The sequence below is a fragment of the Anolis carolinensis genome, chromosome 3 (genome assembly GCF_035594765.1).
Source record: "Anolis carolinensis isolate JA03-04 chromosome 3, rAnoCar3.1.pri, whole genome shotgun sequence".
NCBI lineage: Eukaryota > Metazoa > Chordata > Lepidosauria > Squamata > Dactyloidae > Anolis > Anolis carolinensis.
In genome coordinates this window covers 111935348-111959837 of record NC_085843.1, presented here as the reverse complement: position 1 = coordinate 111959837, position 24490 = coordinate 111935348, and the positions used below count along the sequence as shown (strand labels likewise).

General features: G+C 36.6%; 1 protein-coding gene across 4 annotated transcripts in view; it reads right to left on the bottom strand.

The window, feature by feature from the left end:
* Positions 1-732: 732 nt before the first annotated feature.
* The window catches only part of ube3a (ubiquitin protein ligase E3A), a 57664-nt gene continuing 33906 nt past the window's right edge, over positions 733-24490 (bottom strand). For 3 of the 4 annotated variants that reach the window (XM_062975366.1, XM_062975367.1, XM_062975368.1), the window contains 10 exons: positions 20064-20108; positions 17809-18119; positions 14841-16135; positions 9169-9313; positions 8154-8359; positions 6367-6531; positions 5078-5233; positions 4916-4989; positions 3070-3213; positions 733-2415 (listed from right to left, as the gene is read on the bottom strand). In XM_062975366.1, the coding sequence (XP_062831436.1) occupies positions 2295-2415; positions 3070-3213; positions 4916-4989; positions 5078-5233; positions 6367-6531; positions 8154-8359; positions 9169-9313; positions 14841-16135; positions 17809-18119; positions 20064-20108 (2662 nt within the window). In that variant the 3' untranslated portion in view covers positions 733-2294. The remainder of the gene's footprint in view (positions 2416-3069; positions 3214-4915; positions 4990-5077; positions 5234-6366; positions 6532-8153; positions 8360-9168; positions 9314-14840; positions 16136-17808; positions 18120-20063; positions 20109-24490) is intronic. The other variant, XM_008107097.3, reaches the window with a different exon arrangement.

The following is a 24490-nucleotide window of genomic DNA, read 5'->3' as shown; positions in this document are numbered from 1 at the left end:
CATCAAAATACTTAGGTTTGCATAATTCTATAATAACTTTAGTCCAAACTATAGGCTTCTTTATCAATGTGTTACAAATATAAAGAAGCATGCTCTTTGAAAGCAGAAAAGTAAACTAGGCTATGTTTCAGAGAAAGAAACGGGCAAAACTACCTCTGAGTATGCCTTGCTTTAAAAAAAACCCATGAAATGCATGGCATCACCATGAATTGATAGGCGACTTGAAGGCAGATACACACCTGATACTGCAAAAAGGTCTAAAGATTTCATTCTAAAACGAGCCACTTGGTTGAGAAAAGAGACATTAATTAAACCTGCACAGGATTGTACTATTAGGAAGAAAAAAATCAACAAGAAACATCTTATCTCTACAATGCAGTGCTCTCCCTAGAAGTATTCATTACCTCACAACACAAAAATTATTACAATATTCTTTACTGAGACTATTCAAAGTTTCCCAGATCCCTATTCCAAAACTTTCTAAGTTTCAAAGTTATGAGCGAATAACCACAGAAATGAAGTACTTTGCTTTTCCAGCTCTGAACTACGAGATAATTCAGATCAATTTCAACAAATGGTTGAATGGTAAAATAAAATAGTTGTTAAGCAAGCCTTTATACCACGACAGTTATCATACAGCAGAGCTAAAACAGAGTTCCTTATCAAAAAATGCCATTGCTTTTAAAGTTAATATCAAACAAAGGAAATCACTTTTCTGCTTTGTCACTGGACCATGGTGGAAAACCATCAATGCTTTATTTAGCATTACAGTTACATAACAGATGCCTATTTCTATTACCAAAAAGAATTTAATAAAGTCATCCTGAAAGACATAGATTCTCCCTTCAGTGATGTAAAAATTTTGCCTTTTGAATAAGAACCAATTTTGCCCACATCATGCTGATTTTGCTATGTACAAACCAGACCTAGCAATCACCAAGGCACAAGCTCAGTTCTGCACATCAGTTGTCACAGTAAGGAGAGGTATGCCAATTACATTGTTTAGGTTAAAAATGTACAGTTCCTTTATTTCTTATTGTAACAGCAGCGATTACCAGAGTGCGGGGACAGTCTGTCAGACGATGAGGGATCCCCCCCTCCTTGCGCGGGATCAAGATATACATTCCAAACTTATGGTGTGTGATGTAAAAAGATCATGGAAGTGATCTAAGGATATACGTTCTACACATACAATGAATATTTGGGAGCATTACAATGCAAACTTGTTCTTAAAATGTTCAATTATTTTCCTCCTATTGCTAGAAGAGGAGTGGAAAAAGGCATTCCTTTGCTACAGCACTGATCGTATGCCTTGATAATAGAAACAAATAGTTAAGACTGCAGGGAAGACTAGATTGTCTATTTAAAATGTCAACATATTAGGCAATTAAAATGTCATTTTAAGTGCACTTTACTTACATGCTTGCTGATAGACCCACTGTTTTGATTTCTCTCACAATACAATTCATTCTATTCTAATGTAGTTTGGCTGAAAATGCACCTTTCCCAGTAAACTTTTTTAAAAAAAGAAAATAATCCCACATGTATACTTCCACACAGCTAAAAATCCCTGCTAAATTAAAAACACGGTATGCCACAAGACAAGACATGTGAAAGACGACATGTATAGTGAAATGAGTTTTTTTAATTGTTGTGCTGTGACTAAAGTAAAGTTCTCAAAGGCTGCAGTTTAACATTCCAAGTTCTCCCTTCCATCTTTATTGATTCAAAAGACTTTCCATAAATTTCTTTGGGGGCTAGAACAGCAGTCATTGCATCACACCATTTTGCTTCCCAAGAATTCAAGTTTCAAAAGCAAAACTGTTCAAAAAAGTACAGTTCCTGATTTTGATTCGATAACTGGGACAAAAATGTAGCACATACGTAAAGATTACACAATCTACAAATGATGGCAATATTTTCCTTGGGAGAGTACAGTTTCGTTTTCTGGTAAATACTCAAAAAGGCTCAACTTCAAGCAGTAATAAACACAAGCAAAGTGATTTAACCCTTTAAAATAAATATTCAGGAAAACCTCTCTGTACATACAAGTGAAAGAATATGTAACACTTTCACACTAAAAGAAAATAATTTGTTCATAGAAGCAGCTGAAATCTGCTGTTCCAGCCCAAAGTCCCCAAGTGAAGAAGGGAGGCACAAACACAGGTGACTACGGTAGCTCACTATTATCTTATGGCCTTTGTGGGGTATTCTTTTATTCTTTTTGTTTATTTTTGGACAGGGACACCATCACCACCAATTTATTTATCCCTTTTGTTATTTTATTGATTTCATTATAGCATGCCAAATCCTTTGGCATACGTGATGGCCTTCAACAATCTCTCCTTAAGTTTTTCTTTACTGGAGTACTCCGGTAGCAAGAGGACATTAAAGCATGTATGAGATGTGGGTAACCTATGGGGAGAAAACAGAGAAGAAGAAAGTCTCATAAATACAGGCCAAAGTTCACAAATCTCATTGACCTAAAAATACCCTTCTATGCCAATATTTCCACTATTTTCTTTGCTATTCTATAATTCCTACAAAAGTGCTTTGGGATCATAAGACTGTGTGAATCTTCTCTTTGGGGAACAGGAATCCAACTCTGGATGCCCCTCCCACCAATCCTTGGGGAAAAGCTCCCGAAATATATCACTGGCAGATCTGAGTGACGAAAGCTTTGGAGGCAAAGTCTGTATTCAACCTCTAATGCTCCCAACAGAAAGGGTGGGAATTTCCCTTCCAAAGGTTTGACTGTGGAGAGGGATACTGTCAAACAGGACACAAATAAAAACATTAAAAGGGGTCACACACCCCATTTACTGCTTTCACCCTCCCTTCTGTTTGCATAAATCTAGAAAGATTACGGATAATGCAATTCTTCTGCCTTCAGATCACTCTCTTGTATGTTTTTTTGGGCTCTGCACTATTTTATTGAAGTAACAGCAATATTTAAGATGTAAACCCCAAATCTGCATACAGGCTGAAAACACAGTTGCTTAGTTACACTTCCAAATTACCATACTTCTGATTTTTTAAATGAGGAAGATATACAAAACAGTAGTTTACCGTTCTGTGTCAGGGCCATTTTTGGCTATAATCATCTTTAGTTTTCCAAGTCCTCCTACTGGTGCTCTGTCTGTGCCTGTTGTAAACTGAAGGAACAGTCTTTTTTGCTCATCTGTAAATGCGTGGACAATTTCCCAAAATTCTCTATTGAAAGGAAAATTAAACAACATTATAAAGCTGCCCAGATTAAACCTGTTAGAGTGCTGGTGCAAGTGACATCTCATATTACCTACAGATAACCTGGATCAAACTGTATTTATCACTGACTTCAGAACTACCAAACACAAGCACATCATAGCAGTTTTGCTATGAGGTAGTTTTGCCAGTTTCTTTCTCTGAAACATAGCCTACAAGATATACACTAGTTGACTTACCTATTTTCAAGCATTAGCATATCCAATAGAATAGAATCCAATAGGCACATGAAAGCATGTTTCTATATGCTTTTGAGTATGTATTTATAGTTGAAAAATGCATGTGAGTATAATCTTCAACAGCTACAAAACTCATAAGGGTAAGAGATGTTCAAGAGTGGAATATGCTATCTCTGAATATGTAGAGTCTTATTCTTTGGAGGTTTTTAAGCAGAGGCTGAATGGCCATTTGTCAGGAGTGCTTTGAATTTTCCAGTATAGCAGAATAGGGTTGGACTTGATGGTGCCTGGAATCTATGATTCCACTGAGCAGTTAACAGTGCCCTGGGCACATGACAAAAATCTTGGTTGCTCTAACAATTAACATAAATTTGTGACTTAACTCTAACAACTAACATGTATTGGTTTGTGTCTTTAACGTACAACCCTATGGCCGGACATTTTTTGCAATGTAAATTTAGGTTTGCTGACAGACTAGATATGCATGCAAGGATATTAAGCACATAACTTGACCAAAGAGTTAAGAGTTTAGTCTTGTATACTCTTAATAGTTTTTTAAAAAACAAACCAAAAAAAAAAAAACCAAAACACTAAACAAAAGGGATAGTATTTCTGTATGCGAAGAATGTTGAATTTGAACAGATATCCAGAACTCTCGAAACACAGGAGAGAATACTTATAGGGCAAAATAGTATTTCTCCAGACTATTGGAAGAAGACCTCTAAATCACACATGTTCAGAAGGGAAGGTTAGTGGTAGCAGAAGCATTGCTAATTACTCCATTCCAAAGAATGGATAGGAAAAAGGAAAATTGCTTGCTCTTTCACTTGATGAGAGTAAAGTAAATTAGTTTTGGGATTGCATTGTCAAAGCCCCAGAAAAACCTCTGGAAATGACTTGAAGCTACACTACAATAATTATGAGGGTGGCCATCATTATATGACCTTAATAGTGTGATGATATGATTTTAATATTGTGCATTTGAGCAGAAAATATTTGGGGAGAGGGCCCACTATTCTTAAAGTCATGTTTGTAACATATAATTAATTACTCTATCATATTGCATTTTCTATTTCAGCTACAGCATGGAGAAGAGAACAAGATACATAGATATGCATCTAGAGTTAGTAATACTTAGACAAGATTTTAAAATAACAACTAATTTAACTATTGTTGAAATCAACTATTAGTGGTAATATGACTACCATATATACTCACGTATAAATCGACATCATGTTGGGGTTTCAAAATCATGAATTTTGATTTGACATGTGTCTAGGTCTCATAGACTCATCATACATGTGCATATAGAGTAGGTTTTTACCCAGTCCACAATGACATTTGAAACTGGAAACCTTAAGTTACTGATCCTTCTTAAAATTGATATATCTTGCATCATATTTGGCATTCATATAATTTGTTTTGAGTAATAAACTTTCTTTATTGACCCATAAAAAATGTACAGCCCATACCTAATAATAAGAGAATCTCTGGTATAGCCACCATCATACTCTGTAGTTTCTTCTAGGGCTTGAAAGTCTAGATTCTGTAAATAAAAGACACTGTCAACATCCCATGCTGGGAGCAAGCAACAAGAGCAATTAATTGTTATTTGCAGATTTATGCTGCCTTACCCTACTTCCGCAAATAAGCAATTCAATCTCCTCAGGTCGAAATAAATATTTTAGGGGAGACTCGTTGGTTACCATGTGGAATCCTCTCCGAAAGGCCTTGAATTGCTTCTCTACTGATTTGTTGAGAATGTAGTCAGAATACAAATTGACAAATTCCTGTTCAATGACAAGGAAACAATACTAAACTGTATAAACCTTTGTCTCAAGCACATCATGAAACTCATGCCACAAAACAGGTATTGACTTTTCGTTGTTTAATAAACAAAGCATTTAAAGAGTTATATGAGATTAAGAATCAAGTATTTCGATAATTCAAGTTTAGCAATACTTTTGAAATCTTAATGAACTTATTTTTTTCATTCGTCCATAAAATTAAATGACTAAACAAGCAAATTGAAAATGTACATTTACCAAAACTTCTACAATATTGAAAATAATTCAAAACTTAGCCAAAACAGAACTTCTCAAAACTACCAGCCATTTTTCCGTAGACTGTTTTCATGCTTTTAATTCCTTTCTAGTGAAGTCCAATCTAGTCCTCTTCAATGACTAACTGATTTCTAGCAGAGATATTTGAATTCAAACAGACCTTGGGCTTTATAAACAGACTTGTTATGACCATTGTGAATTTTCTGAATTTGATTATCTCAATGTATATATTAATATGTTGTACTGATATTCTCTGCTTAACTTGATTTTAGGTTTTGATCTATGGTTGTCCCAAAACTAGAGTTTGGAGTGGCAACAGTTATCAGCCTTATATTCCACATATTGTTATGCAATAGGAAAGTGAAGACTATTTGCAGATTTCTCATTCTTATTGACAGTCTACCTGAAAACATCTAAATATTCTGTAGAGAAAATAACAACTGTCAAGAGATAACGTTGCCTCACATGTGAGAGTGAGACAATGAATACTTTTTTAATGTAAGGTCTCCAAAATTTGCACACACTTTTTTCCTCTTTGTGAAGCACACAGACACATACCAAGCATAAAGGGACAGGGATGCAAGCAAACAGCCCACTGCTACTATTTTTAAAAGTCCATCCAACTATGTAGAAGGCAATCATAACTGGCATAAAACTGTATGCACAGTTATGCAGAAATCATCTTGTAAGTGCAATTTTATTTAAAATATGAAAATTTCCTTTCACTGTAGCCCCCTACAAAGATAAACAATTAAGATATCTCATTTTATAATTAGGACAAGACAACATGGACTATTTTGCAGTTTTAAAAAGTGCCCAACTAATCACTGCACAACTGGAAACATGACATATTATATTACCTTTCTGTTCTCATTTGTAATAGGGATTGTATCTCCATTTTCCTTCAAATCATGCATCATTGGATTACCAAAAAGATCCGTATGAGATATTTGGAAAGTTATCATCATATCATCTTCTACACTTCCTTCATACTGCAACAAATCTCTTAAGCTTTGATAGAGAACCTAAAATGAAAAAAGACATTTTTATACAATTGTTAAAAGCAAAGGAATCAAGTCCATAATTACACCCTATGGATGAACACTCATCCATACCTACTTTGTAACAGCTTGTTTTTAAAATGTAATGCAACTATAGGAGGCTGCAAGTTTGTTCAAAGAAGAAGCGGAGCGAGAGAGTGTCTTCCTATTGTTTCTTTGACTATTGCTTTTTATCAAATTCATTTTTTTATAAACTACTTTTCACCATGCATTTTTTAATAAAAGAAATATGGTAAGGACAATTTGGGCTGAAAAAAGTACTGTAGTAGAAGGTTTGAACATCATTTGTCTAGTCCTCTGATCGAATCCTCATCTTCCCACAGCTTCTTTCCAATTAAAGAAGCATATTGTGCGACTACTAAATGTTATGGCATATGTAACATTTAGTTCAGCTCAGACTGCCCAAAGCTGCATTCAACTTATTCAGAGTTCTATGTGATCAAACTCAGCAAGTAATAAAATCACAGTCTAAAAATTGTAAGCAGCAGGAGGCAATTCATCTTGTAAAAACAAAGAAAAGAAATTCTGTTTATTTTAAAAACCATTGCAAATAAAAAGCATTATGTAACAGAAAATAAAACATTTAAATGGAGAAAAATTCTATCTTGGTAATGTTTCAATGAAAATATTGCTGCTGTTTGTTATCCTCAATGACAATAAACTTTGAACCTTTTTATTATCCTCTTCTATACATTTCAGCTGCAAATGTATATTTTTATTTTAAACATTTGAGTTTAATTCCACATATTATCTACATTTTAACATTTGTGATTGATTGTCTAGCTTACTGCTTCTAAAACTGTGGATTCCAAACCCAAATGGGGTCCCCTTATCTTAATGTTGGGGTCACAAAAATTGGCACCAGTGTAAGCTTTCTGAATGCTATCCATTTACACAAATCTGTTAGCAACAACAGTGTTTACAGTGGACTCGGCAGAAAATGCTTCAGCTGTACACAAAAAGGAAAATCAGCCTGTTTAGCAAACCTTTCAAGTGCTGATTTATCAGTAAATGTTTGATTTGAATAGCTATTTTATATACCTATATATCTGAGGTTACATAAAATTTTCTCACTCAAAACTGGATGATAAGTGGAAAATGTAAGAGGCCCTGGAAACAAACAGATTAAGTCACCTGGCTTCTTATGTCTAGCTACATTTCCTCTGTGGATCAATGTACTGAATTTGGGCTTCTGGGCCCTTGATTGTAACTTCATAGTGCAGAAACAATATAAAGGTCAAGTAGCATTTTTGGGACACAATCCATTCTGTTTTCTTCAGTACTTGTCACTGTATACTACATTACATTTAACAGGCAAACACAAGTGCTTCTCAGTGCTGATATTCTAAAGTCCACATTATATGAACTTTCATAGGACTGAGCTGCTACTGGAAGAATAGCCAATAACAGCATGAACTGCAAAGTTGCCAGTTAAACTTTGTCACAGTCAAGAGGCTATAATATTTACAGGGCTGAAATCACTGAGAAAAGCTGTGTTTTAGCATTCAGAAACTGCTTTGTTGTCAACAGAAAAAAAATTAAAACTGAAATAAAAGATTTCAAGTAGAAAAAGATATTCAGCTTACAGGATGAGAGTCTGCCAGATCACGGAAAGTTCCTTTTTTGCCCATTAATTTCCTGTAGACCACCATTGGAAAATGGACATCCAGAATGCAGTTATTATAAATGGCCAGACCCAATACAATCCCAATCAGTGTAAACTGCCCCTCAGTTTCAAAAGAGGATGGGTTAAACCAAAACAATTTTGTAGCTTCATCATATGTGAACATTCCTATAAAAATAAATATAATTCATTATTGATTTAAGAAAAATACAGCAATACAGTTTCTAATAATGAAAGCTTCAGCTGAGAAATCTATGAAATTGGTCAAACAATTCACAGAGAAAAGGGAACACTCTGTAGCATCATCTGTACTTCACAAAAAAGCCACATGTTATTAAATCACCATCTTCCTCTGAAATTCATTTTAAATTAACCAGGTTTCAGATAAATGGTGACCTCACATCTCAACCAAAGGCTTTTGCATGTACCTTGAAGCAATTCTATGTGCCCACAAAAGTCACCCGGTACAACTTTCCCGTAACTTTCCTACTCTTCCAAAAAGCACACTGGAAAGTGTGTATCAAGGGGAAACTGCATATTTCAATCACTCATGTCAAAAAAATTTCCTGTCTCTTAAAAACATTTCAGGTAGAGCTAGCTTTCTATGTGAAAGGCATTTTTGATGCATTAAGAACTCATTTTTGTCTGTGTGCTGAAATGTTGTACAGTTCCAGGAAGGACCGTGTGGTTTTGCTGAACAGTCCTAAGATCCTGAAGAAAACCTGGGAGCACAAATACTAACAGTAAAGAAAGCAAAACAAACACACTAGTAGAGCGTACAGAATTAAGGCAGAAACATTTCTTAGATACACAAGTCAGCAGTCTTAACAACCATTATATCTAGTATGCAATCTGCTAGCAAGAAATGTAGATTCTTAAACATTTTACTACAGGATGGAACACACAGAGGAAAAGCAAGTAGAACTGACAAGCAGCAACAAACCATCCACATAGTCTATAGAACGCTAGTTACGTACCAATATCGGGGTTGAAGATTTCCTCTACAACTAGCTGAAAAAACTCTTTGGAAACTCCTCCTTCATCAACTCCCTGTTCTCCTTCAAATTCCACATACAATTGTTTTTTCAAATCTGCTGGATTTTCCATGGCAATCATTTCTAACTATTGGATGAAAAGAAAATACTCCTTTAGCGTGTTTCCTTTGCAAGTCATAATAATATTGTCTAAGAAGAGAGAGCTAGTGTGTGGTAGTGGCTTAGGCGTTGAATTAAGACTCTGGAGAACAGGTTTTGAATCCCTGCTTGGACATGGAGACCCTCTGGATAAGTTTGGCCAATTTGCACATTCTCAGCCTCAAAGAAAAGTAAAAGCAAATCTCATTGAACAAATCCTGCCAAGAAAATCTCATGACACAGTAACCATAAGTCAGAAATGACTTGAAGGCACACAGCAACAATAATAAAAATGACAGCTAGTGATAGGGGTGGATCCAATATTTTAGGTTACAAGTATCTTTTAGTGTAGTTTGAAAAATTAGTTCTAGGGGAGGGGGGAGGGGGGAGGGGGAGGAAGAAGAAGAAAAAGAATGAGAAGAAAGCAGCTCACAGGGAAGAATACAATCATTCTTCCACTTCGATCTGAATTGTACAATTTTTGCTACATATTTGCAATTTTGACTTCTGCAAATTGATTTGCTTAAACATGTTCTTCCTTTAGACCAGGGGTCCCCAAACTAAGGCCCGGGGGCCGGATGCAGCCCTCCAAGGTCATTTACCTGGCCCCCACCCTCATTTATAACATAATATTTTTATATCCGTTTTAATAATATAATATATTGTATATACATATTATATTGATAATAATATTATGCTATACAATATAATACTAATAATACCATATAATATTAATTATATGTTATATATTACATATAATATTACAGTATAGTGATATAGTTCAATATAGTAATATATAATGCTAATATTGTGCTATGCTAATAATATAATATACTGTATGTACATACAGCTGCTCTGAGTTTCCTTCGGGGTGAAAAGGGTGGGATATAAATGTAGTAAATAAATAAATAAATAATTCGGGACTTAAGCTCACCCAAAGTCTGAAATGACTTGAAGACACACAACAACAACAACAACAATCCTAATTAACCTGACTATCTCATTGGCCAGAAGCAGGCCCACACTTCCTATTGAAATCCTGATAGGTTTATGTTGGTTAAAATTATTTTCATTTTTAAATATTGTATTGTTATTTCATTGTTATTGTTGTTGTTTTGCACTACTACCGGTAATAAGATATGTGCAGTGTGCATAGGAATTTTTTTTCCCAAATGATAATTCGGCCCCTCAACAGTCTGAAGGATTGTGGACCGGCCCTCTGCTTTAAAAGTTTGAGGACCCCTGCTTTAGACCCTCTAATGAGAATCTATCCGGTGGAGTCATGCTGGACTACCTAGAAATTCCTAGAGAGGTGTTCTCTGAGATAAAATAGCCATATCTTTATTAATGGTTTTTCACTTTCACAAATGCTTGTGCCTCTAACCCCAGCAAATGTGGAGGGCTGACTGTACAATGGTTTATAGGTTACCAGGCCTCTGAATTCTGCCTGGAAGCAGGTTAATCTCAAGTGTACTGGTAGTTCTCCAGCTCTGGCCTACAGTCTTGGTGTAGCTCTTATGTTTCTGAGAACTTTTCAAAGCTACTGGTATGCAGAATACGTTACTGTAATCTAAAAGAAGATGTAATGAGAAATGTGGTCCCATGACCAGATCAAACATCTCTAAGAACAGAAACAGAGCACACATTAGCTTCAACTGAATCCCTATTCTGGGCCAAGGCAGCCTTCCATGTGGTGAGTTAAGAAAAGAAAGGAGAAACGCATATGGGTGGAGAAGTAAAGGGGTGCCATTTGAGAAAAGGAATTAGAGAGGCATATGGGAAGAGGAAAAAGAAGGGGGTGCTAGCTGAGTAAAGGAAGGAGAGGTATTTTATATTTGCATAACATTTTCTCCAGCAAAAAGGGGTCATGACCGGAAAAAGTTTAAGAAACCCTGAGTTAAATCTACCACCTGAAGCAGAGACCCCTAGGGCTGGATCACTAAAAAATTCTGATTAATAGATGAGCAACTGAGGCACTGCTGTACTCAAGCAAGCTTTGTGTTAGCACCATGGTTGGACACAGGATGCTCTACTATACAATTGGGATTATTTTGAACAGATGGCCATCTGAACTTGCAGACTAAAGTCATTTAGTGTCTATACCTAAAGACGCAACAGAGCCCATACATGAAGTGTGGAAGTATGTTTCAAGAAGGAATGAAAACGGAATGGAAACAGGTGTGACATACCTCTTTTATACTTTTTTAAAATGAGCCCCATTCTCACAGAAAGACAGGGTATAACTTCAACAAATAAATAAAATGGCTGAAAGAATTGTTCTCTAATAAATCCTGAAGTTAAGCATTTTAAAACAAGACTGCTATGAAGAGAATTTTTTGATCCTCTAAAGTTTGCCTTTAGAGTGTGTGGATGTGCCTTCAAGTCATCTGTTGACTTATTGCCATCCTGTAAATTTCATAGGGTTTTCTTAGGCAAAGGATACTCAGAGACGGTTCTGCTAATCCCTTCCTCTGAAATTTAGCCTAGAGCATCTAGTATTAATTGACTGCCATCCATCCAAGTACCAACCAGAGCCGGCTCTGCTTAGCTTCAGAGATTACATGGGATTTGTTGTCTTTAAGATATTTAAGCTTTTAGAATACAAAAACATTTCATTTGATTTAGTTACCCAGAATAAAGTCATTAAACCAAATCATCAATATGACTAGATCAAGGAAATATGGGCTGATAAGTGTTAGAATTTGCTTTACAATTAGTAATTTTATTGAAGTGAGACACATATAAAAGATATATGGAGTGCAGCTGTATGCAAATAAAGGAATTAGGCAAAATATTCCAACAGACAATATCACCTGTATGTTTTAAGGAACTATCTAGCTCTCCAGAGCCAAACTAGAGAATACATTTCAGAAACAAGAATCTTAGATAAAATCTTATAGAATGTAATGCTCCATTATATTTGCATAAATAATGCAAAGCGACTCTGGTGAAAACTCTGTGCTACGAGTATCAACTGTAATATAGATTCTTGTTAAAACTGGATATCAGCTATGTTCCAGTTGCAGATTTCAGCTCCAGCTGCACTACAGGATGGAATAAGCTCTGAAAATTATGGAAAAGGGCCAATGACACATGGTCTATCATTACTAAGGCTATTCATTTAGCAATTCAGTCGTTAGGTAGTATTTCCCATAATGTCTCTGCCATTCAACACCAAAACAGTGCCAAGCCAGCTTGTTCACATAATATCTGAAAGCAGGAGTCTGTTTCAAAGGAAATGACATATACAATAACCTTTGGACCAACCTTGCGGAGTCTGCCTTACAGATACCTTATAGTTTCCATAACACCATCATCATTCTTGGAAACTTATCACATTGTTCAGTGGTTTCTCCTTGGTTGGAAAGGTAGTGGAATGGCAATGCAGTCTTTTGCAATATGACTGCATTTACTTTTAAATACCATTAGTTCCAGTGTCTCCTCTTTCACAATAGAAAAATGACTACTGAAAAATGACTATACCAGTTACACCATGTTTTTCTGCCTCCTGCTCAATTGTTTTTTCTTTTGAAAATGAAGCTTAACTACACACTTAAATAATGATGCTATTATCGAACTACTACTGGTCACTGCTAGATTGAGAAGATGAACACATACCACATCATTTCTACCATTTTCTTCTATGATTTCCACATGAACCAAAACTTGCTTGGTTCTGCTTTAATATACTACTCTTTAAACTACTATACATATTTATTACTTTATTTACTCTTTTAAAAATTCCCAAACCTCTTGGTTATTCTGGGCATTAATTGTTAACAGAATTACAACAGAACGATGCTATTTCACTGGTTTCCTTATTAATTTTTTTTTTAAAGGTAGAAAGAGAAACATGCTGAAGAACAGGGAATGAATGTGCAATGTTTCTTTTGGTCCTCTTGGGAATTCTGTTGCCCTTCAAGGCCAATTACTTGAAGGATTCTGGCGTTTACCAGTTAGGTCCCCATGAAATCCCAAATGAAGGCACAATGAAACCACTCCTACACCAAGCCCCCTAAGCTCCCAATATTGTAATGAATCAGAATGAGACATCCACACCTGAAGGTGTTACTAAACCACAGTAAGACAGGAGGTCATTAACAAAGTATTCAATTGGGAATTGAATCAATTTCCAAATGACAAAACTGTGGTATACCAGCACAGCCACGATAACAAGTGTTAAGCAAAGATGAGACTAACGCATGCCAATTGCAGTATAACAATGTTGTGTGATGAGCATCTTAGGCTAATTAAGATTTGATCAATATCACTGAAAAGGAGTAAAAGATTGCATCAATAGCAACATCAAATAGGCTCTTAAAAACCAAACTTGACAAAGTCTTTTTTAAGTCATAAGGTGAACTTTAAGAAACCCAGATGTTTTTCGAAGATGCTTTTCCAAAAGCTAACATAAATCATATCAAAATAGTGTACAAACATTTGTTGAGAGATTAGAATTCTTAAACAACTACTTTGATTGTAGCAAAAAGAAAATTCATATTCAGTACAATATGTTTAAGTGGGTATCAGGGTAATCCTTCAAAATGTGACGAAGTGGCAGTGATCACAGATAGTTTTTACAATAATTTCAACAGATATATCTTAATAGTGTTGTGCTTTTGTATGGAATTGCTGTTTGTTTTTTGTAGTTTCATTCATTTTGTCTCATTTTTGTATTTGTTCCCGCTAACACAAATGGGGCATCTATACAAACAAAATTTTCATCTGGCTTACCAAAAAAAACAAAATTTCAGACCATTGGATGTAATAGGACGCCTTCCATGGCTCACCTGCCTCATTTTAGTCCATCAACTTTTAAAACGTTTGGGTCTTCCCCAGAGTACTATTGTTATTAATAATATTATTATTAACACCCGTTGGCACACATCAGCTGTCATGTGGAAACAGCCCTCTCTCAGACTCAGCTTAGGGTCCCAGAATAACTATTGTTCTTAATATTATTATTAAGACCCATTGGTACACATCAGATGTAACGGGGAGGCACTCCTCTCTCAGACTCAGCTTAGGGTCCCAGAATAACTGTTGTTATTAATATTAATATAAATATTAACACTCATTGTTACACATCAGATGTAATGGGAAAGCAGACCTCTCTCAGACTCAGCTTAGGGTACCAAAATAACTATTGTTATTTATATTAATATTTATATTAAACGCCCATTGGTACACATCAGCTGTAATGGAAAAGCAGCCCTCTCTCAGTACCTGCTTATCGTTACGGGGCCGAAACGAAAGGAAAACGAAAGCAAGCACGATGACTGTGCGGCTTTCATTTTCGTGTTGCCTCTCATTTCCTATTAAAATGTTGTCAATCGTTTTATGTAAACGAAAGGTCGAAACAAAACAATAGCACGAAGGAAATGAAGGAAATTTTTTTACGCACATCTCTAATATCTTATCTTGAACAAACCCAGGAGACCCATGTGCTAATGTGGTTTTTCATATTTTGTTTTCAGCAATAGTCAACATTTTATCCCAATCTCAATGTCACTTACCCGCACAAGTGCATCATCAATGATGTGATCACGTCTCACTTTGAGTCGCAAATATGGATTTAGCTGCTGTCCTTGAACTAAACTGTAGAGCACCGTAATACGTCGTTCACTGTACATACGGATTCTGTTGTCATAATACAATCCCAGGTTCTTGGTAACAGCATTCAATATAAAGGGGCACGTCATAAAGGAGAATTTGTTTTCTGTTTCTACTTTGAAGAATGTATAATCTTTGTCCATTTCCAAAACATCATTCAGTGGTTCATTGATAAACTCTTCAAAGGGGATAAGTGGTTTTCGGCAATCTATAGTTTTTACACCAAGTTCAGTTTCCAGTGGATCTACCCGAGGCCCTTTTTTATTTCTTCTTTCCTCGCCTAGCAGTTCTTGAAGTGTTAGCTCACTGGATTCTGGAATAGGCTCTTCATCTTCCTCTTCATTGTGATCTGTGTCCACATCCCCTCCTACTACGTTTGCATAGTAAACCATTTTTAAGCACTTTGAAGCAGCAACAATGGCATCATCATCATTCACTAAATTACGACTGTTGAATTCATTGCTTATGACTTTGTAAGTAATAAGCTGTTGAAATGTTTCCATCATTCGTCGAATCTGGTCTGCACTGTACTTTGACCACAATCTGACCAGTTTTGCTTGAGCTGCAAGGGGTAACTTACTCATCGCTTTACAAAACAATGGCAATGCCATTTCCAGGTACTCAGGACTATGAAGGTTACCATTTTCCATAACAATAATAAACAAGTTGAGATAGTTAGGATCTCGAGAGTACACATTATGGTAAGTCAAGTCACATTCCACATTGGGTGACAAGTACACAAGTGCATTTAAAAAGGCAGTTTCTATTTTTTCATTAGAAAGTAATCTATTGTAGACCCGTCTGACTGCATCAATGTCTACAGAGACTTCATCTAGGCCTAATTTTTGTAGGTTGTTATCCCCCTGTGCATTATCACCTATTCTTGATGATGATGATGACGACGACGATGACGGGGCCACAACATCTTCTTCCATGGCAGAAGAACATGCAGCCTTTTCCTTTTCATCTTCATCTTTATCTTCATCTTTTCCTTGAAGAGACTTTAGTTCTTCTTTAGTATGTTGCTTGGCTTTTCGAAAACTCTGTACCAATGCTTCAGCGCTAGAAAATACTCTGCCAATGACACGGATTAAAGGAGAATAGTCCTCTTTTTCCCTACATAGTTCAAGAATTTCATATACTTTTTCTTCTGTTAAGAAAGTCACATCTAGAAATTCAGAGACAAAACCAGAAAAACCTTCTTGAACTTAGGTTAGGTATACCTCTTTAGAAAAGACATTAAAAGAGCCATGTTTTCAAGTAGCATATAACAACATTAATGCTTCATAACAGTAGTTGAAGAGTGGCAGAAAATAGAAACAAATGGAGCATTCTCTCCATTCCTTTTCTTATTGAAAAGGTCACCAGAGCACTCCTACCCATAATGCAACAAGAGTACCACAGCAGCTACATGAGCAATCATATGTTTGCTCAGTCTTCACAAAAATATGCTCAGTAATATATTCTTAAAAAAAACAATTGGGATCTGAGCCTTTCCTTCAATACTTTTTTATCAGCGTACCATCATATATTAGAGATGGTAGGCCCAGAATAAAGCTCAGAAAGATTCAGAATTTTTAAATAGGGAAAATGATTGTGTGGGGGGGGGGGGGAGGGGGGGAATTAACATTTTCTTTTAGAATAAGATATTTTAAAGACAAGCTATTCATATATTTGGAGGAAGCTTTTAAATATAATAGGTAGACTTTCATGTAGGCTTGTGTATAGTATCTCATTACAATTCCTAATTTTTGCATCATTTTCTCAGTTTTTAGAAAAATAAATGCTTTATAGCTGCTTCACTTTATGAACAACAAGTTAAATACATTTCCTTGTTTTATTAAAGTCAATGGCATCTTATGGTTTTCTTTTTTGTTTTGTTTTTTGTCCTGCTCCTGATAAAATAGTAAATGCAAAAAAAAAATCTTTGCAGTTAAGGACGGCTTACAATAAAACACACACATATAAAAATATAAAATACAATACAAATCAATTAAAATAGTTAACTATTAAGACAACTGCCAGAAAAAAACTGCTACTTGTCCCATTTTAAATAAAATTAAGTTAACACTGAATAAGGGCAGAGTAATTAAAAATGGAAAATAGCACCGGAGGAGGAATTAGCCCTTCTCCTGCATCACTGCAATGAAGAATTGAAATTTGCGTGGCTGCATTTTGTAAACTGAATGACATGGAAGCATAAAGTATAAAGTAGTGTCTAATGTGCACTTTAATCTTTTGTCAGCAAATGGAACATAGACACTGGTAGAGAAGGAATGGAAATAATGTGACCTTCCAAAGGATTGCAGATCTCTGCATTCTTTCCTATTGGATATGTTCACTAGAGCTGTTGCTGCATGTTGCCCAACAATGTCTGGAAGGCTATATGATTCTCCTTTGATATGAGCTAGCCAATCCACCTGTGCACATTTAAAAACTTTTTTTTAGGTCTGAATAAATTGTTTAAATTAAAAGAAATTAGCAGAAAAAAGTATTATAACCAGTCCAAGAAGGCAATTTTTTCAAAAACCACTCTAAAAGGCGAGAGAGCCTAACTTGCAAATTTTATTGCCTTCTGCAAGAATTGCAACTACTGTACTAATGAAGGGCCAAGATGGTATTACCTGATGCTATCTGTCATACAAGACTCCCCTCCCTCACTTCTCTTTTCAAGTGATGGAAACCCTCATAAAAGAGCATCAAGTTGTTTTTTTCCATTTATATTTGAAACTATGGAAACAATTTCTAAAACCTTTTCAACTATTACATTTAACAGAACACGGCAACTCAACTACTCCAGTTGTTCTTTCATTATTTAAATGCAATTCTAAACAATGCTGCCCCCTTTCTATAATTCCTGTTATGGCTTACCTTTAAAATCATCTCTTGGGCCTTGGATTTCCTTCTTGTTCATTTTTCTGTCAGTGCAAGAGTTGTTATGGGCACCTTTGGAATTGTTTTCTAGATAAGCTGAGCTTGTTCCTTTCTTGGAGGGATGAGGATCACAGAGTTTTGCATTAATCTTATAAAGCTCGAGGGCTTTAATGGCTGCTGCATTGTTATCCATACGAAGAAAAGTTGGACAGGAAGCACAAAATTCATTTGTGCAGGCTTCATTTCCACAGCCCTCAGTTAACTGATGGTAGTAGCGTTCTATTAGATGCTTTGCAGCTGCTCGCTTCCTGTACCAGACATTCAAACAGTAAGCACAAGAATTCGTATACAAGCTCATTCAAATCAGCACAGCACAGATTAGTGAGGCTCTGAAATTGTCACTCTCCAATTGAGAGCTATTATACATCAGGAGATCCTGAAAGGTAAGATGCACCTGTTAAAACTATCCAATGCACTATTCCCTTTATGACTGTGTAACCTAGTCTGCCAGCTCTTGTATGTATTATATCTAAAATAAAAAATATTCCAATCTGTTAGACCTTATCCAAGCTAAATGAGTAATCCTTTAAATATTTGAATATTTGTTATCGTATTTTCATTTGAAAAAATATCACTCAGTAACTGGATATACTAAGCTCTTACTTTACATTTAGCCCATTCTTTGATATACCAAGCCCAGAGCCACAGAGGGGATGCAATGTGTTAGAGAGAAAAAGAGTTTATTCTTTTAACTTTACGAATTTATTATTGAAGGACACATTTGTGAATTTCAATTGGCTTTTATTTAATGCTTCAACTTAACTGGCTAGAAAAAAAATCTCAATGTTGGTGCTATTCTGACAGCAACTAAAAATAATTTCACAAATAAAAGATAGACCAACTATTACTGTGATCATTCCAATTTTTCAATCAAGTCAAGATAAAAGGGCTTATAATTTTTTTACAAGGGATAACTCCAAATAAATTATTTAATAAATATTGATTTCTCAAAGTACAGAATGTACTATGCAAAGAATAAGGTAAAGGTAAAGGTTTCCCCTGACGTAGGTCCAGTCATGTCTGACTCTGGGGGTTGGTGCTCATCTCCATTTCTAAGCTGAAGAGCCGGCGTTGTCCGTAGACACCTCCAAGGTCATGTGGCCGGCATGACTGCATGGAGCACCATTACCTTCCCGCCGGAGCGGTACCTATTGATCTACTCACATTTGCATGTTTTCAAACTGCTAGGTTGGCAGGAGATGCTAAGAATACAAATGCTTAAATGAAACATCTCCATGCAAATCTTTGCAACATGGTCATGTAACACTATTTACATGGAAAGGAAATTCCATGACAAGAGAATGTTATTTGGTATTAGTCATGCTAGTAAGTATATGCTTTTAAAAAAAAAACCCACAGAAATAAAACAACCTTTAAGTGTTAGACTTGCACAATTATCTCCAAAAAATTTCTTTTAGTTACAAGTATTTTTCTCTTTACTTTAAGAATGTTTTTAATTCATCCTTTTAATTGACTGCAGCAACACAAATGTTTGTTTTAAAAAACGTCATACAAACAAGAAACTGAGCTATGAAGACAAACAGAATTGTGTTTCTGGTTTATTTCATTAGGGAAATTTATACCTCTACCCATCTAATGCAATCACAATACGATGGGTAGTTCAGTAACTTTGTACACAAATGCCGTCATAGCCACAAGCTTCTTTCTAAGTAAAATTCAACTGTGTTACATCCAGTTAAGTTCATTTTTGTTGTCATTTGCTTTTAATTACTATTTCAATATTAATATCAGCTAAATTCAGGGTTTATGGTATATTATGGGATATAGTATTAGTTAAGCCTATAACTAATAGTAACACTCAAGCAACCAAAAACTACATGTATCGGGCATCTAACAATTTCCCTGGGCATTGTTTAACTGTGAGTCTACTGTATGTGTAAATTGGTATCCAGAGAAATGTCAGTAGTATGCCCTCAAAACATTACTAAGACATTATTCTATGCTAACCTCTATTAGAAATTTACAAATGTCAAAAAACCCCAATATTTACAGAAGATGGGAATTGCGAATATGGCAAATTCTAGACAATTTACCATGTAGTCAGAATATGTGCCTAAAGTACAACTTAAAGGTGGTTGTTAAAGCACTGCAGTAATGCAACCCTGATATTGCATTGGGATTTAACACAGAATACCGCAAATGCAATCTCTTTAAATTCCAGTTATACTTACATTCGGCTAGCTTCAATGGTTTCAGAGTGAGGTTCTCCTGGTGATCTGAAAGGTATAAATATGAATTTAAGTGTACACATATTGTGTGATGTCAATTTGCCATAAATGTCTTCCTAGAAGGCAGTATTATCAATTTCAAATGTTAGTATTTTACTGGTGCAGTTATCTATTAGAAAAGTACACATACAAGCTGTATCACTCACAGTTATTCACATTCATTTGCTGTGAAATTCCATCAATGAATCAAGCAACCCTATCAGAGAAATAGCTTTAAGAAAAATAAAATTTGAAGAAAAAAATAAAAATATCTGTTTTTATCTGTTATCTATACCTTTGAGAGCTAAAGCTAATGAACAACTACAGTAGAGTTCTGGTTATCCAACATAAGGGAGGGGGGGGGGGCGCGAATGATGGATAACCAGAACTGTTGGATAACAGGGAGGTCCTATTATCCAAGCCGGGGGCTTGGCAAGGAGGGAAGGGACTTTTGCACACCATGCATGAAAGAGCCCCTCCAGGGGGTGCAGAGGGGGAGGCCAAACTCGAGAGGTGCCCTTTGAGCAACTTTTGAAACTTCTCTCTCCAGAGGCGGTGGGCAGGTGCCTCGAGGGAGGCAGGCTCCAAAGGAAAACTCAATGGAAGTTTTATCCTTCCCGCACCTCGCTTACTTATCTTTGAGGAGCTCAGAGGCTCCCGCCAGCTGCTCCGAGGTGGTGGACTAGGGGCTCCATACGGAAGAGGGCAAAGAGTTGCAAGGAGGCGCGGGAGGAAGCCGCTGCTGCCGGGCTCATGGCTGCCGCTCCACCGCCTCCTGCTTCACATCCTCCTGGGGCAGCCCGAGGAAGAGGGAGAGAAAAGTCCTCTTCTCTCTGCCTTTCCCTCTCTCTCTCTCTCGCTTCCTCCGGCTCAGCAACACTCCCTTCCTAGGGCTGCCCCAGGAGGATGCGAAGGAGGAGGTGGTGGAGGAGGGGGAGGCAGACACAGTGGCAGAGGCAGCCATGATCACAGCAGAAGCGGCTTCCTCCTGTGCCTCCTCGCAGCTCTGCGCCCTCTTCCACATGGAACACCCCCCCCCCCGCGCCGTCTGTCGCTTTGGAGCAGCTGGTGGGAGACTCCGAGATCCTCAAAGATGAGCAAGCAAGGCGTGGGAAGAATAAAACTTCAATTGAATTCTCCTTCGGAGCCTGCCTCCCTTGAGGCACCTGCCCACCGTCTCCGGGAAGAGAATTTTCAAAAGTTGCTCAAAGGGCACCTCATGTTTGGCCTCCCACCTCTGTACCCCCTGGAGGAGCTCCTCCATGCATGGTGTGCAAAAGTCCCTTCCCTCCTTGCCAAGCCCCTGGCTTGGAGCCTTGCTGTCTAGAGAAACAGTGTTTTTCTAGGCAGCCACTCGCAGGAGGCCTCTCCAAGTGCCGGGCACCAATGGGGAAGGACAAGAAGCCAGTGCGTCGGATAATACGGTGTGGCGGATAAGCGGAAGTTGGATAACCAAAATTCTATTGTAATGCACTGTTAATAAATAAAAATCTAATAAAGCAATAAAAGATTGGGGGTTCCCATTTTCCAATCTTTTTGATTTTTTTTTTGGTAAGTATGTTGTATATTTAGATTACTTAAAAAAGATTATGAGGTCCCCAAACTAAGGCCCATATTTACTCCCCCCCCTAAACTTTAAACTTAGGGTTGCCACAAGTCCGAAATGACTTGAAAGCACACAAAAACAATCCTAATTAACTTGACTATCTCATCAGCCAAAAGCAGGTCCACACTTCCCACTAAAATACTAGTAAGTTTATGTAGGTTAAAATTGTTCTTAATTTTAAATATTGTTCTTTCATGTTGTTTTGCACTACAAATAAGAGCTACTATAGTTCGGCCCTCCCAACAATTTGAGGGACCGTGAACCAGCCCTCTGCTTAAAAGGTTTGAAGATCTCTCATGTAGATGGACTAAATGTGATTTTCTATATAACCACAGATCAACATTGATTACCCTAAATCCATAAAAATTCAAATTTCAAACTACTTTGTATCCCAAGTATTTTGGATAAGGGATATTCAACCTGTACATGATTATATTATGTTTACAATTATAACTCCTTCGCTAAGCAGGTTCAGATGTAACCATAAGCTATAGTGCAGTTTTATATTGCATACATATTCTGTGGTATAACTACAGAGTTTTTCATTACCATTTATTATTCTGATCAAGCCAAGAAGTTAGACAGCTGAATAAACAAGACAGCTGGAAAAATTATGGTTTATGTGAACATGATAGATCACAGAAATGAGTTTTATTCTAGCACGCGTGAAGAAAGTATTATTTAAACTAGCCTTACATTCCCCTGGTTTGGAGAAAACAAGAAACAATTACCACTAAATTGTTTTAGTGTTAAGTCCAACATCAATCCATATATAAACTTTTATGTTCTGCAAAATGATAGTTTGAAACAAAACGTTGCTTTCTCCTTAGCTCACATTTTTAATCTCACATGGGCCTACTAAATTTGCTGTTCACATAATCTACTATTTTTATGTTTTGTGCCAAATTGTTGTCCAGATCATTTCTAATAATTCTTGTCTACTAGAAACCTCCACATATTACGATTTCTAAAGTACTACCTTTAAGTGTCTTTCCACTTAACTCTTATAAACCTGTTGGTAATTATAGAAGACAGAGAGGCTAAGATTTGCTCTTTTGGTTATAATTGTTAAGGACTACTTATAAATGAATTAGCAATTTCTCAAAGTTCAGTCTAAAAATCTCACCTAACTTTTAGTCTATAGCATCTAAACTAGAATACAATAACATCGGAAAAATGTTTATGCTACAATTAATGGTTCCGTTCTGAATTCAGAAACATCATTTATTTTCTTAAATATATTTTAAAAAATTGCCTTGCAATATTTCAAAGTGGTACTCTGTATCACTGCCTCCCATATGCAAAACTTCACCAAAAACAGATTTCTAGGACTGAGAAATATTCAAAGGAACATCTAATACTGGTCTGTGCACCTTTGAAGATCAGGATGATGTGATTAAGAGCTTCACTGGCTGCCATTTACTTTCCGGGCCCAATTCAAGGTGCAGGTTATCACCTACAAAGCCCTAAACGGTTTGGGACCCACCTACCTTAGAGACCGCATCTCCCCCTATGAACCAGCACGTTCTCTTCGCTCGTCGGGGGAGGCCCTTCTCTCGCTCCCACCACCCTCGCAGTCGTGGTTGGTGGGGATGAGAGAGAGGGCCTTCTCCGTCGTGGCCCCCCGGCTTTGGAACTCGCTTCCTAGACAGATCAGGCAGGCCCCTACCCTCCTCTCCTTCCGAAGGAGCTTAAAAACCTGGCTCTTCCAAAAGGCCTTTGACACTTAATTTGTTGTTAGACTGATCTATCTGCCCATTTTATAATAGCCCATTCTTGAGGTGTTGCCAATGTTATATTGCACTTTATTGTCCATTTCAACTGTGAAATTACCTTCCCCATTTGGCACATTCTGCACTGGGTTCTATGAATTAGTCTCCTGTTTTAATATTGTATGTTTCATGTCGATTTTAACGATTATTTTTACTGATATTGATGTTTTTATTGGTATAATTGTTTTATTGCTGTGTTATTGATATTTGATTGTTTTATCGGGCTAGGCCCCATGTAAGCCGCCTGAGTCCCTTCGGGGAGATGGGGCGGGGTATAAAAATAAAGTTGTTATTATTATTATTATTATTATTATTAAAGGGTGTGGGGATTTTCAATTATAATTTATCATATATTTTGCTGTGTTGCTTTTATTGCCTGCTCTGAAATATTGTGATGTGACAGCCTAGAAGAGTTCTTCCTCACAGCCATATAACCTAGAACATCAATGCAGATAAACCACAATACCTGCTTTGGGTTATCTGAGTCCACACTGCCATATAATCCAGTTCAATGTGAATTTTATACAACTGTGTAGACTTGGCCAAAATCTAAATAAAATACTGGAAAAATAAAACTGGGACAAAGATTATTTAAGTAGCATATTCAAATTTTAAATTAATTATATAAAGGCATCAGGGGAACAGAAAGTGATATTGAAGCCCCTTGCACAAACCAAGGAAGGAGGATATAAAATCTGTCCCCATTATTTCTGCTAGTTATATATAAACTAGTGGTGTTTATAATATCTGCAAGAAATGTGTGATAAATTGATGGCAACTACCATGAAGTAGATGCTGGTGTCATCATCATAGGCTATCACTTGTGGCTGAGTGTAGGGTCTTGGCAGTGGGCCTATAGGTGACTGTAAATATCTATTCTTGATCTGCAAGTTCTTTTGCAGTGAGGTCATTTCATTTCCAGATGAAAGGTGTTTCCAACCAGGGTTGGCTTGATGTGCCTTCATCTTGACATGTTTCTCCCTTTCGCCCTCCATTTGTGCCTCTTCGAATTC